Here is a 12884-nt window from a genome sequence, read left to right on the forward strand (position 1 = left end):
CTGCATGGACTCTGCTGCTGCTCAGCAATGTGCTGCTGAGTGGGCTCAACCCACGCAGGTACACGTGTGTCTGCCTGCAGGGAGATGCTGGCATGAGATTTCAGCTATCCTGTTATATCTCATCACTTGTGATTTCTTAGTGCTTCGTAATTCAGGGCAACCTGGCTTCTTGTGCATGAGGGTTTTCTAGAGAGCTTGGACAATGGCAAGTTACATTCACCTTGAACCTTTAAATAATGCTGGGTCAAAGCAGTCAGTGTGATTCTCTGGTTTGGTGCCTATAACTTGCAGTGTTTATGCTTAAACTGACTTTTTAATTTTGCTCTTGGGGATGATAAAGCAAAAGTGAGATTTAAGGATGCCTTTGAAAGGAAAGACAGCTTGTCATCAGCCAGGAATAAAATAATGTTTAAGGTGGGATGATATATATTCCCATGCTTGTTTCTGCAACTGTTTCTTGGGGGTTCTTTGGTGACTAGCAGTGAGATGAGCAGCTCTTTATAGGCTGCCTGACTTGCTGTTTCTAATAAAGAAATCATATGGAAATTATGTATGTCAGTGCCCCTTGTGGGTGGCTGTATGGACATTTCCAGCTCTCCTGCTTCTCACTGGATCTGGACAGGAGAGCTGTGGCTGGCATAGGACTGAGTGAGAGTGCATGTCACATCTGCCTGGCTTTGGCCATGGCAAGCCACGTGGCCATACCCTGGGTCAGAGATTCTGGGCTCCAGTCAGTGTGCAGATTCTCCAAGTTCCTGTATTTGGGTTACCGAGTGACTTTGTGCCTTTATTTGTCCCCTCCCAAAACAGAGATGAGTCCACCATCACAGAGGGTTATGTATAAACAACAAGAAAACAAATGTACTTACATGCTGCAGGGTGGGAGGCACACACACAGAGCTGCAATATAAGTGTTTCCACACTGAATTCAGTTTTGCTGAGGATTATATTTGGCAAGTGCCTTGCAAGATGCACTGGTGACACACATAAGCACTGCTCGCAGTCTGTGGTTCCTCCTTCTTTTCTCTCCCCAAGGATAAATTTTGTAGTTTATATTATTTCCCGTAGGAGTACTTGCCATGCAAATGTATAACTGTGCTACATACATAGTGCTTTGATTTGATACAAGTCTGAGCAGTGTAATGGGACATCAGAGGATTCGATACACCATTTTGATTGTGATTTCTTAACACAGCAAGAAGAAATTTAAAAATTTCTATTAGAAAGGTGAGGCAGAAAGCAATTTGTGCTGAACCAGGGACAAATAGGGAATAAACTGGCGTTTTTCAGATTTTTAGTTATTTTTTTAAGGCTGCCTAGGATTGTTGTATTACTTCTGTGACTCACTGGAGTTTCCTATACACCAGCAGAAACTAGAGTTGAAAATCAATTTTTAAAATCAAAATTAAGTGCTGTAATTATGTTTTTCTCCATTCTAAGACTTAACAAATAGAAGAGGAAAAAGAACTGCCTGGATTTAAAACTTAGTCTGTTACACCATTGTGCTGTAAAAGTGCTAGAATGCATTCTCAGGGATGTGCTGAGTCTCAGTGTCTAGCACAGCACTTACTTTATTTCCATTTCCCGTCCTTCCACAGTTAAAGCTCTATTTCAAGCAATTTTGTAGCAGACCTCCTCATCCTCTCTTCTATTGACCTGTTGCACCACAGGTAGCAAGTTGAGTGCCATCTACCCCATCAAATAATAGAAGAGCAGAATAATAGCAGTGATACTTGCATGGCAGAGTGCAGGCACAAAATATTTGGCGCCTCACACTTGAAGGAGGTCCAGAGGAAAAAAAATGCTTGCATTTTATTTTTTTGCTGCTCTGAAGTCTTGTGACATTGTGTATGAAATTCCTAATGGCCTCTGCTAGAAGACAGCTCTGCTATGCATCAGGAGAGGTGACAGAGGACATGTCTGCATGCAGTATCTTCTGTTTTAAGAGGAAATTAGACCTGGGGCAAACTTGTAATGTCACATCTGGGTTTCTGAAAGCATAATTTCTAAAGAGAAATGATTTGGCACAAGAAATATTAAGGGAGTAGAAAAATTTAAATTGGAAGAGAAGAGTATGAACCTCTGTCATCCCTAATATGCAGCACTTCATTTTCCCTTTTTTTTCCCCCATTTTATCCCATCTCTTCCATCATCTTGTGCTTCTTTTTTTTTTTCTCCCTGTTCCTTTCTGTGCAACATTTCTTTGTCAGGATAAGTGACTGTTCTAGAATCATTGCACTATATTCTTGCCATTGACTTAGATGTTCCAAGGAAGCATTTAGCTTTTAAGAAACTCAGATTTCATCTTTAACACTCAGGACCAAGAGTTAGAGTTTTAAAAATTTTATTGTAGAAAAACAATGTTATGAAGCATCATAACTGGTAGGAAATAACACAACTAGAAATTTACATACTCTGCAGTGGTAGGACTGCACCTTGAATCCTCTGTCCAGTTCTGGGCCCCTCACTGCAAGAAGGACATTGAGGGGCTGGAGAGTGTCCAGAGTAGGGAAATGGAGCTGGGGAAAGGTCTGGAGCACAAAACTGGTGAGGAGTGGCTGAGGGAGCTGGGGGTGTTTATCTTGGAGAAAAGGAGGATCAGGGGATATTCCTCTCTATAAATACCTGAAAGGAGGCTGCAGTGAGGTGAAGGTTGGTCTCTTCTCTCAGATAATAAGCAATAGGATAAGAGAAAATTACCTCAAGTTTCATCAAGGAAGATTTAGTCAAATACTAGGAAAAAAATTCCTCATGGAAAGACTTGCCAAGCATCAGAACAAGCTGTCTAGGGAAGTGGGTTGAGTCACTGTTCCTGAGGCATTTACAACATGTGTAGATGTGGTACTTATGGATATGGTTGGACTCAATAATCTTTCCAACCTCAGATTCCGTGATTCTATTCTGTGATAATCCTTCAATCTGTTACAGGCTGTGTTCTGCCTTGACCAAAAAAGAAGTCTTAATGTCTTCTGGTGGTGCTGACTCTTACTTTTGTGAGAGTGCCATGGGTTTTCTCTAAAGATATTCTTTGTTGCATTAAGAGGAAGAACATTAGTCCATTTCCGATTGTTTAGAGGGAAGAATGAAAAATCAGGTCCTTACAAAACCTTGCGTCTTCCATCTACTTAAAGAATAGTGAGGTCTGAGTGCCTACAATTTATATCTTCTGGACTGAATAGCAGACATTTAGATTCCTGTCTTTTCTCCTATTCTGGTCATTAAAGAGTATGTCTTGGCATCATGTAGCTGTGTAAGATAATTAGTTGTGCTGGGGATGGGAAATGGTTGCTTGTACAGTGAGCCAAATCAATATCTGTTGTTGCCTTGTGCTAATAAAAACAAAACTAGCTACCTCAGATTCTCAGCTGCAGCTCTGCTCCTGTACCCACAGCTGTGGAATGTTAACAAATAAACCTTTAAGTGATTGTTTTATATCTTAAGTATTTCATTTTTAACTTGTTCCATCTCCTGCCCATTTCACTGGAAACAGTTCTGCAAACCCTGAATGCTAATCTTTCCATCTGTCTTCCCATTCTTACCAGGAAGACATTATTTATGACTGAACTGTATTTGTATTTTAAATGGCCCTGTCATCACATTTTATGACTACTGTGTGTATATACTCAGAGGTTGGAGAGAACCAGAATCCACAGCTAACATCCATCTTCACCACAGGTGTGTGAGGGGGAGGTTGGCACCCCACGTGTGTGCTGTGAGAAGTTATCCCTTAACAAGGGAAAATTAATGCTCTGTCTAAAGCAAAGCCAGGCTTCTTCCCAAGTGCTGCTTAAGTAAAGCAGCACTGTTAAAATTGAAAAAGGAGGCAAACTGTCAGAAGTACTGGTGATACTCAGGGCATACAAACAGTTGGCAAGGTGTTTGAAACAACCATCTGTTTTGGTACCCAGCATCAAGTGCCATTGCTTGCGATGTTGGGGAGCCATGTCATAAAAGTAATATGATTCAACAGCCTGCCTGCTCTGTGCTTACACCCATGTGCCCACTTGTGGTAAGACCATTTCTTCTCATAGAGGCAGAAGAATGACATTTAATGTATGGTTTGGATGTGTTTTGGTTTACCAAAAACCACCAGCTCATTTGCAGCAAGAAGCTCCTTGTAAAATCTGCTCTTAACTGATTATCTCCTGTCTGTGATAATATTGCTGCTCAATGGCATGCATCTCTCTGTCCTTGTAATGTAGCACTTCAGTGAGCAAGCTAAAGTATGTATTACTCCTGTGAGGAGACAGCAGCTGGGAGTTCCAATTCTTCTAAAGCAGCTCAGCTTGTAGCACTTCTGTAAAATGCAGCCTTCGTTATGGTTACAGTAAAATATTCATAATCATAAACTCCCTTGGTACCAGTACAGCCCTAATAAACCTGCTATTGGCAATGTATGGCAGACTGCTGCCTGATGGAGCTGTAAGGAAATGGCTTGCAGTCTGGCCATTGCTGTATTTGAGGGTTTGGATAGATCTGCAAATGCATGCTAACAGTTAAACTGTATTTCTGATTAGAATCAGGATTAGATATTTGGCAAGATTTATTCTTCCCGATCTAACATTTTCAGTGGGTGGAGAAAATTACCTCCCTATTGCTTTGTCATTATTTCTTAAATGAACAATGTATTCTATTTTTTTTCCTTTAAGTGGGATGAATTGGGGCTTTTTATTAATCCCTAATTTTCCTGAATAAATAGTTCAGTAAAGCTGCTAATGTTGATGATAAAAGTCATAAAAAGGAAGTTTTATTGTTTAATGAGTATTTCCTTCGATTTTCTCAGCTTCTGAATATACATAAGACTATATAAGTAGTTGTTTGGGAGAATGTACCCTTTTTTGGTGTAGTGCAATGATTTCAAATTATGCTCATTCTGTTCCTAAAAGCATGGGAGCAGAGTGGGAGAAGTGTTCTAATGTTTATCCATATACTATGTAAGTTTTTTTTTTTCCTGTTCCTTTAACATTTATAGTGTTGGTTAAGCTGTGTAATGATGTTGCTTCTCCTTTTCTGCACTTTTTTTCCCCTACCATTGTTTCCTTGCAATGGTATTGCAGCTAGAAACAAGGTCTCTGACTTCTTCCTAAATATTTCAGGCCATGTTTGTTCCTTCTCTTGTCTACCCTTCTCTCTGGTTTTGGACATCATCATCCCCCAAATAGGGAGAATGGTGAGGGTCTGCTATATGGCATAATGAAGGTTTTCTCACCTTGGAGAGTCCATCTTACTATCAGCCTAGATATCTGAGAGCTAAAGTGGTGTTATGGAAAGACAGCTCCTCTATAGTAACCATATCCTAAATGAGACATGAATTTACTCTAACTTGTGGTCTTAAAACTTTCTGGCTGCCAGGATCAATTAAATATTTGAATTGGAAGTAGTTAGGAACTATTCCCTTCCCAGAAATACCACCAGTTACCAAATATTTTGTTAGAAGGTTTTAGATGTCAAGTAAGAATCAATCATACACCTTGGAGTTACCTTGAAAAAAACCCTCACTATCTAAGAATTTCAATTTAGTTAACCAACTTACCATTTTAAAAAGTGTTGAGGAATTCTTTGAACTCCCTGTAATCTTAACAGAACTGAGGAGTATGTGCCTTCAGGCTCAAAGCTTGAGCAGTGCCATCCAGGTACAGTACCTTGGATGTTCTATCTAAGTTATAAGTGGGAGTGGAATATTTTCCCTTTTGATTTCATGTGCTCTGGAGAAAATAGTTTCAGCCATTCTCTGAAAATCCTGGGGCAGAAAAGGTGTTTCCTTGGCCCCAAGAGCCCTATACTAAATTGCTCTGCCTTTATTTCCTTTGCCATGAATCGATTAATTTTGGGTTGCTCTTTACTGTGGAATAGCAGAGTAGAAATTATTCCTGCATGTGTGCATTCCAGTGCTGCAGGCAGGACAGCAGCGGTTCTCCTGATGTTGGTGTCTCCACCCTTGTAAGTGGGAGGGCACTAGGCAGGACTTGTCTTCTAAGTGCTATCAAATACAGCACATAACTGTAAACCTTGTAATTTACAGCCTTGGTACTGCATCTGACTGGGAGGAACATCTGGTTTGTCCTATGTCTAGAGAGAGCAGAGTGTGCTTCTGCTTATTGTTGAGCCATTATAACTGAGGAGAGATGCAGGGGTTAAAGCTGAAGTGTGTGACAAAAGGAAAATAGTGCATTGCTGTTTTGCTGCAAAAATAGGTGTTCAAAGGCACTTTCCAACTCCTGATGCAGAATAGCGTGCAATTCAAGGAAGAGGAAAAAGCATGCTTAGGTAGGGCAGAAGTTTGGAATTTGGAAAAAAATCTATCAGGTTTCTGTTTTGTGAAGGCATTATCAAAGAAAAACAGAAGCCCTTGACTGAGTCTTAAATCCTTCAGCAGAGCATGTGTGACATCAGCAAGTGAACTGAGCAGCTCTGATGCCTGTCTGCTGTGAACTGAAACTAGGTAGCAAAAATATCTCTGAATAGACCCCAGATCACAAGAACAAAGTAAAATCAATTTTCCTTTCATATCTTAATTTCCCTGAAACACATGAAACACCTGTTCTTTCACCTTAACAGTTAATACACATTTCTATTTTTGGCACTTTTGTACCTCTTTGCTTTCCTGCAGTGCTGTGTATCTCATTTTCGAGCTGCTGCTGCCTCTGTTGCATGCTGGCAAATCGAAGAGAACCAAGGAGTTAAATTTCAGAACAGGAGAAGAGGAGGTGAGCTGTCTGCTACAGTAGTTTACTGCAGCTTCCTTTCATACTGACACATATGTAGTTTGTGGTGACAGTGCTAAAGAACTGCAGACAGGCACTTAGCAGACTGGATGTGAGCTGGATACAAAGATGCCTCACCCTGGACTTCCTGCTGGCAGTATGTAAATACACCTGCAGACTGGCCACACTGGGTGGTTTGTTTTTTTTTTTTTTCAGAAGGCAGCATGAGAGGACTTGAAAAAGCAACAGCATAGTTAAGACCTCAATCAGCATTAGATCTGTATCTCAGTTGTGGGGGAAGTTGTTTTGGTTTTTTTTTTTTCTGTGTCTGTGCTGCATATTCAGACTGAAATCTTCATCACTACAATGTTTGCTTCTATCTGGTATGCCAAGAAGCTGGGACGCAGGTTTGTGCATAACGCCAGGAAAGCAAAAGCAGAGAAGGTACGTTCCTAGTGGGAATATAAAGCCTTATGTCTCATGCAAGCTGCCTGCTGGCATCCTGTTGTGTGTCTGCTTAGCTTTTTAAAATACCATGAAAAACGACCTATTGCTATTCCTGATTTCATGCGAGAATCCTTCAATATTTTCCATATTATTAAATACCAGGGAGAAGAACCTTTCAAAGTCTTTATGTCCTCTTTTGATTGTTTTTCTCCCCAAGATAAACAGCTGTACTTCTGGTATGTCTGTGTTAAGGGAGCACTCCAGTGAACTTGTTGCTGTGCTGCATTATTTTTCCTCGTACCATATTAGGCTCTTAAACAGCCGCTGATTGTTTGCTGCTTGTATATTTTTTTCCTGGTATGGTACTAATGAGGATGGAATAATATGTTAAGCATTTATAATGTTTGAGAATTTTGTTTCATGGTACTTGTTGAAACTGTGCTGCAGCGTGGATGCCTTTTATTTAAAAAAGGTATAGGTATGTAAAAATGGTCAGTACTGTATTTGTCTCTCATAAAATTGAACTGTATTTAACTGGCTATTTTCTAGAAGCCCTTGTACGTAAGAGTCTTCTGCCCTCTTTCTCCCTGGGAAAACTTAAACAGTTTTAGAATTTGCAGTAATGATAATTAGGGGATATCAAGGCAATTGTATTTTGTTTATTTTGTTTTAAGCATAGAAAGCATTTAGTTAGTGGACCTGAAATACAATTTTTCTACATTACCGGACAAACCATTTTCAAAATGGGACCAGTTCTTCTTTGATAAACTCAGATTTAGATTGGGGTGAAAAAACTTCAATGTAATGTTATAAAGTTACTCATTAGTCTAATAATGATGGCTTCCTCTTTTCCTTGTTGTCTTTGACATAGTCAAATACTTTCTAAACGGGCTGCTTTATTATGTCTTTAATATGTCTTATGCTATGTAACACAGCCACCAATCCACTAAGCAACTATCATTGCCTGAATTCCTTTGTAATTGGGAAAGTCTTTCACTTAGAGAAAATTATTAGCAAAAATATATTATATTTGTGATAGAGGGGAGGATGGGGACAGGTTTGCTTTTTCTGCAAAATATTCCCAATTGTTAAAAAGGTACTGTGTGGATATTTTGAAATTTAAATATGCAAGTCATTGGGAAGTTACTTAAATGGTAGTGATTTATATATTTCACATCATATACATGAGGGGGAAATAGAAATGCAGAGAGCTATACATGGGACTGTCAAACTTTCTCTGTCATCAATCACATTTCTATAAAGAGAGCATCATATGAACTCTCCTGCTGTTTGCATATTGCTATGGGAGGAAAAAAAGTTGCAGCCTGGATCTTCCTTAGTCCTGAGGGGCTCCCTCCAGAGGAATATTTGCTCTCAGGCTTCCTCCAAGATGACAGAGGCAGGATGAGTGGACACATTCCACTCCTGACACAGTGGGGCTCACTCAGCATCTTTAAAAACAGATTTGGTGTGCACTGCTTAAACAATGTATGGTCATAGATTATTTCAATAACCTTGAAAAATTTCATAAAGCAATGCCAGAGTACTCACTGAGAAAATATTTTCTTCTCTGCAGTCTTGCAGCACCGACTAAAAGAATGCTTTTAAAAATTGTCTCTTTTCCTCTTTATTTTAAGTACCTTAAATATTTCTGCGTAGATTTATTATATTGCTACTTGTTCATCCCTGTAGGACTTTCAAAATAACTGACAACTTAGGTCCATGCTATTTAAGCTTTCAAGCTATGCTTAACAGTTTTTAGGGAAAAGCCTTTAAGCCTTTTCGTATTACTTGGGCATGCTATTAGCATATTTGCATGGGAATTCTTTTTTTGCAAGAAGACAGTAAATATGCAATAAACACCTTGCAAAATGTTTACTTATTACCTTACACAAAAAATAAAATTTCTTTCTTGGATGTTTATTCTGCAGTCAGGGCTCATTTATAATTTTTTTTTCCCCTGCAAATTAAACTCTAGCAAATGCAGAAAATCCCATTCCTAGCAGGATGCTATTTCAATAAGTGCCATTAATGATTGGAAGCTGATCAACACTGATTGCTTCAGTGCAATATCTCGGTTCCAGGAGAACACAGACAGCATATATATCTATCACAAAGTAAACTCAAAATGCCATTTAAGTTCATGTCTTGTATGTCTTGTTTTGGTTTTGACCTTTTTTTTATATAATGATTGAATAATCAAATTATTAAGCAGTTTCACCTTTTTTTTCCTCCCCTAGAAGAATAATTAGCTGTTTTTCTCCATGGGCATGGTCTGAATGATACATTGTTTTCTTAATGTGCTTTTGGAGGTAGTAACATACAGCAGTATTTTCTAATACCACATGTGTGCAAAAAAATTTACTTGCAGTAAAGATCTGGATAGTAGAAATCAGAAGACTGGAGCTCCAAAACAGATTTTTCTGTTATGTTTTGCTGCTTTGCATGAGTACAAATCAAGAGTTTTTAAGGGCTATTTCTAAGAAACAGAAATTTTGTATGAGCCTATTTGTTTTCACAAGATGAGGAAGAAAATGAGGGATGGGTACAACATCCCAAATATGGGATTGTGCACACACATATACACAATCTGGCAGTATAGCTCCATAAAATGTCAAAACTTTGGGCCTGAATTGTGCAGAGAGAGGACATGAACTTTGATCTGCCTTGGATCCCACCAGGATCTCCTCCCAGGTGCCTGTTTAAGGGGGCAGAGTTTCCAAGGTGTGAAGAGTGCTGTTCTCCTGGGAGTGCACAGAAGGGCAAGGGGAAGGAAGGTTGGAACTGGGTGGTCTTTAAGGTGCCCTAAAACCCAAGCCATTCCTTGGTTCTGTGGTGACTAGGGCAGTCCTTGGTGGGGAGAGATAAGGTGGCATTGATGTGACAGCTTGGTGCTCCTGTGTGAGGGTGTTTGGTTATGGCCATGTGGGGAAGCTTGGCCCACAGTGGCTCCAGAGCTCTGTATGTTGTCCAGAGCTGGAGCTCCTGTCCCCATCCCTCCCATGTCACCATGCCTTTCCACTCGTGTCCCCACACCTGAATATGGCAACCCCTGCTCCAGGGGTGCTGGCATGCACGTTGTTTCTGAGTGGGATCTGCATGTTGTTGGTACTTTGCAACCTGCAGCATTGCAGCCAAGGACTGGGGCTTGGAAGAGCTGGAGAACTGATCTTGACCCTTGGGGGAAAGGGGAAAGGATATCAGCAAGCAGCAGAGTTGGGAGACCAAAGGAAAGAGGTGGGTTTACTTTAGAACTCTGGGGTAGTTCCTGGGCTTGCTTTCTTATCTCCCTCACCAGTACCTGCTGTTGAGTGCAGCGCCACTGCTCCTGCCCTGCCTTTTCAGTTCTTGCTTCCCCTCCGGCCCAGCATTTCCTTGGAGTCTGTGCTTAGATGAGTGGAAAGGCTCTATCTCATTAACACCCGCACACAACTTAAGAGCTCCAGTGTTCAAGGCCAGGCTGGATGGGGCTCTGAGCACCCTGGACTAGTGGAAGGTGTCCCTGCCCATGGCAGGGCGGTTGGAATGAGATCACCTTTAAGGTCCTCTCCAACTTAAGCCACTCTAGGCTTCAATGACTTCCTGGTAAATATTAGGCTTCTATAAACCAAACATGAACTCTCACTGTTAAAATTTCATCTGGAGAGTGAAGAAGACATCTAGGAATAACAGGATAAATGGCAGCTGTAGGTGTCTTAAAGGGTTATTCTGAGTTGACTGGTGTGCATCTGTATTTCTATTTCAGTCATACTTTTATGATATATTTTACAAACTTATTTTAATTCTGAACTGAACCAAAATATTTTGAAAAATCTTAAAATTTGGAAAGCTGAACTCTTTGTATTCCTCTTTTTTTTTTTTTGGTTTTTTATTTTTTTGTGCCAGTCCTGGCTAAAACTTCTTGTAGCTAAAGTGGGATGCCTGTTATTTGCTCTTATGTTCTCATTTTGCCATTTTTTGCCAAATATTAAGCATATTTCTTTACTTTTTTTATTATTAGACTAAATCATAAACTCTTTCCAGTATAGACAGCACTTTTTATCTACAAATTCTATCTCAATCTGGTTTTCTTGGCTTGTTCACTGGTGTTACTCTTCCCTTCAAGTAGTGAGACATTTAGTGTACAGGGCTGCCACTAATGTTGCCTGAAAACATTTGATGTTCTTTCAAGTCATCTCTGGTCTTACCTTTTTTATTGCTTTGAGTTTGTCACATGAAAGGATTATTGTTATGAGAGTAAACAGGATCACTTCAACCTTGGAACTAAAATAACTTTAGGCAAAGATTGATGTCTTGAATTTTTCCCATTAAACCACAATCAAGGAGAAATCAAGAGATGTTAACTGCATGTGGTTATGCTATAGAGATAAGTATTCTAAATGGTTGGAAGAGGTACAGAAAAGTAACTGAACAATTAATCATGTTGATCTGAGAGAATGAACTAAAGTTCTGATAATGCTTCACTGTATTGGTAGAATTTGGGTTTCAAGGGTCAGTATCAAAAGTGGGAAAAGACTTGCCAAAGTTACCACATAATTTAATTTTAAAAGTGGAAGTTCAGGACTGGTTTTCATGCTTGTTCAGAAGTGGAACATATTGTAACCATGATACCTAAATTTTGAACATTGTAGAATTAGTTATGTGGGTGAAGTTTTAAATCTAAAGATAACAGTCAATTTAAAATGAGGTTTCTCCTTGTAGATTATTTTAGGGAGCAAAGCAACAGGCTCCATGTGAAATGTTTAAATCAGTTGATCTTCACTATTCTGTACTGTTAAATTCTTCTAGTTTCTAGAAATCAAATTACTCCTAAAGTGTTTTCTAAGAACTATGTCTTGTATTTGAAAATATTTAAGTTTTACACCATAGGGTTTAGTTAATTGTTCCAGTTTAACTCATTTATTAGTTTAATGATTCAAGATAGAAGCAACTTAACTTAAAAAAAAGATAGGGGTATATGTAATGATAAAATAGAATGAAGTTTTTGGACTATCAATTATAAATAAAAATAAAGATGACCCAGAAATCCCATTCACAACTAAGCAGTATAATTTTAAATGAGTACTTTTGAAAGTATTGTAGTGCCGACTAGATAAGTAGAACATAGACAACAAACAGTTTTTCTTTCCATGTTCCTAACTATAGAGTTGTTTTGGGTAAATCAAGAGCCCTTGACTGTCAGCCTACAATTAAATATTTGCAAAAGACCCAAAAAATATGCTTTAAGAAGTTAAAACTGGGATGTGTAACAACAACAAGTAAAACGTCTATAAATGCATATTTTATAATTTTTTCAAAAGTATTCTGGCAATAACAACAATCAAGTCTTCATATCAAGATGACACTTGAATTTAGATAGCTCTCATATCTGTATTTTAGCACAGCTAATTGCAGGGTGGGCAGTTCCAGGATATGTGTTCTTGTTTCGTTTTTGCTTTGTTGACAAGTAGCTACCCATAATTTAATTTGAAAGAGATAAGAAATTAACTTGAAGCAGTAATTATTCACAACAAAGAATAGAAACTGTGTTATTAAGAAATCATAAAACATATTTGGAGATAAACATATTTTTTCTGACATTATTTTTATATATATATATAATTCCAAAGAGGAGAAACTCTCTTTTTCCTTCACTGCATTCCTTAGATTTCTTAAGGAGTCCTCTCTTTCAAACCAGAGCTTACCAAATCATTTACAGTCCACTGGGGTTGTGATGAAGTGATAAAACTTGCA

At 38.9% G+C, this 12884-nt stretch overlaps 1 protein-coding gene across 5 annotated transcripts in view; it reads left to right on the forward strand.

Moving 5' to 3' along the window:
- Window positions 1–12884, forward strand: part of LOC131571971 (disks large homolog 2) — a 620230-nt gene that overhangs the window by 130133 nt on the left and 477213 nt on the right. The window contains exon 1 of one of the 5 annotated variants that reach the window (XM_058824786.1): window positions 6933–7148. The exons of the other annotated variants lie outside the window; for them this stretch is intronic. Coding sequence (XP_058680769.1) covers window positions 7071–7148 — 78 coding nt within the window. The 5' untranslated portion in view covers window positions 6933–7070. Of the gene's footprint in view, window positions 1–6932; window positions 7149–12884 lie in introns of those variants that run through there. 5 annotated transcript variants of the gene reach the window in all.

Source organism: Ammospiza caudacuta, chromosome 2 (genome assembly GCF_027887145.1).
Source record: "Ammospiza caudacuta isolate bAmmCau1 chromosome 2, bAmmCau1.pri, whole genome shotgun sequence".
NCBI classification, from domain to species: Eukaryota; Metazoa; Chordata; class Aves; order Passeriformes; family Passerellidae; genus Ammospiza; species Ammospiza caudacuta.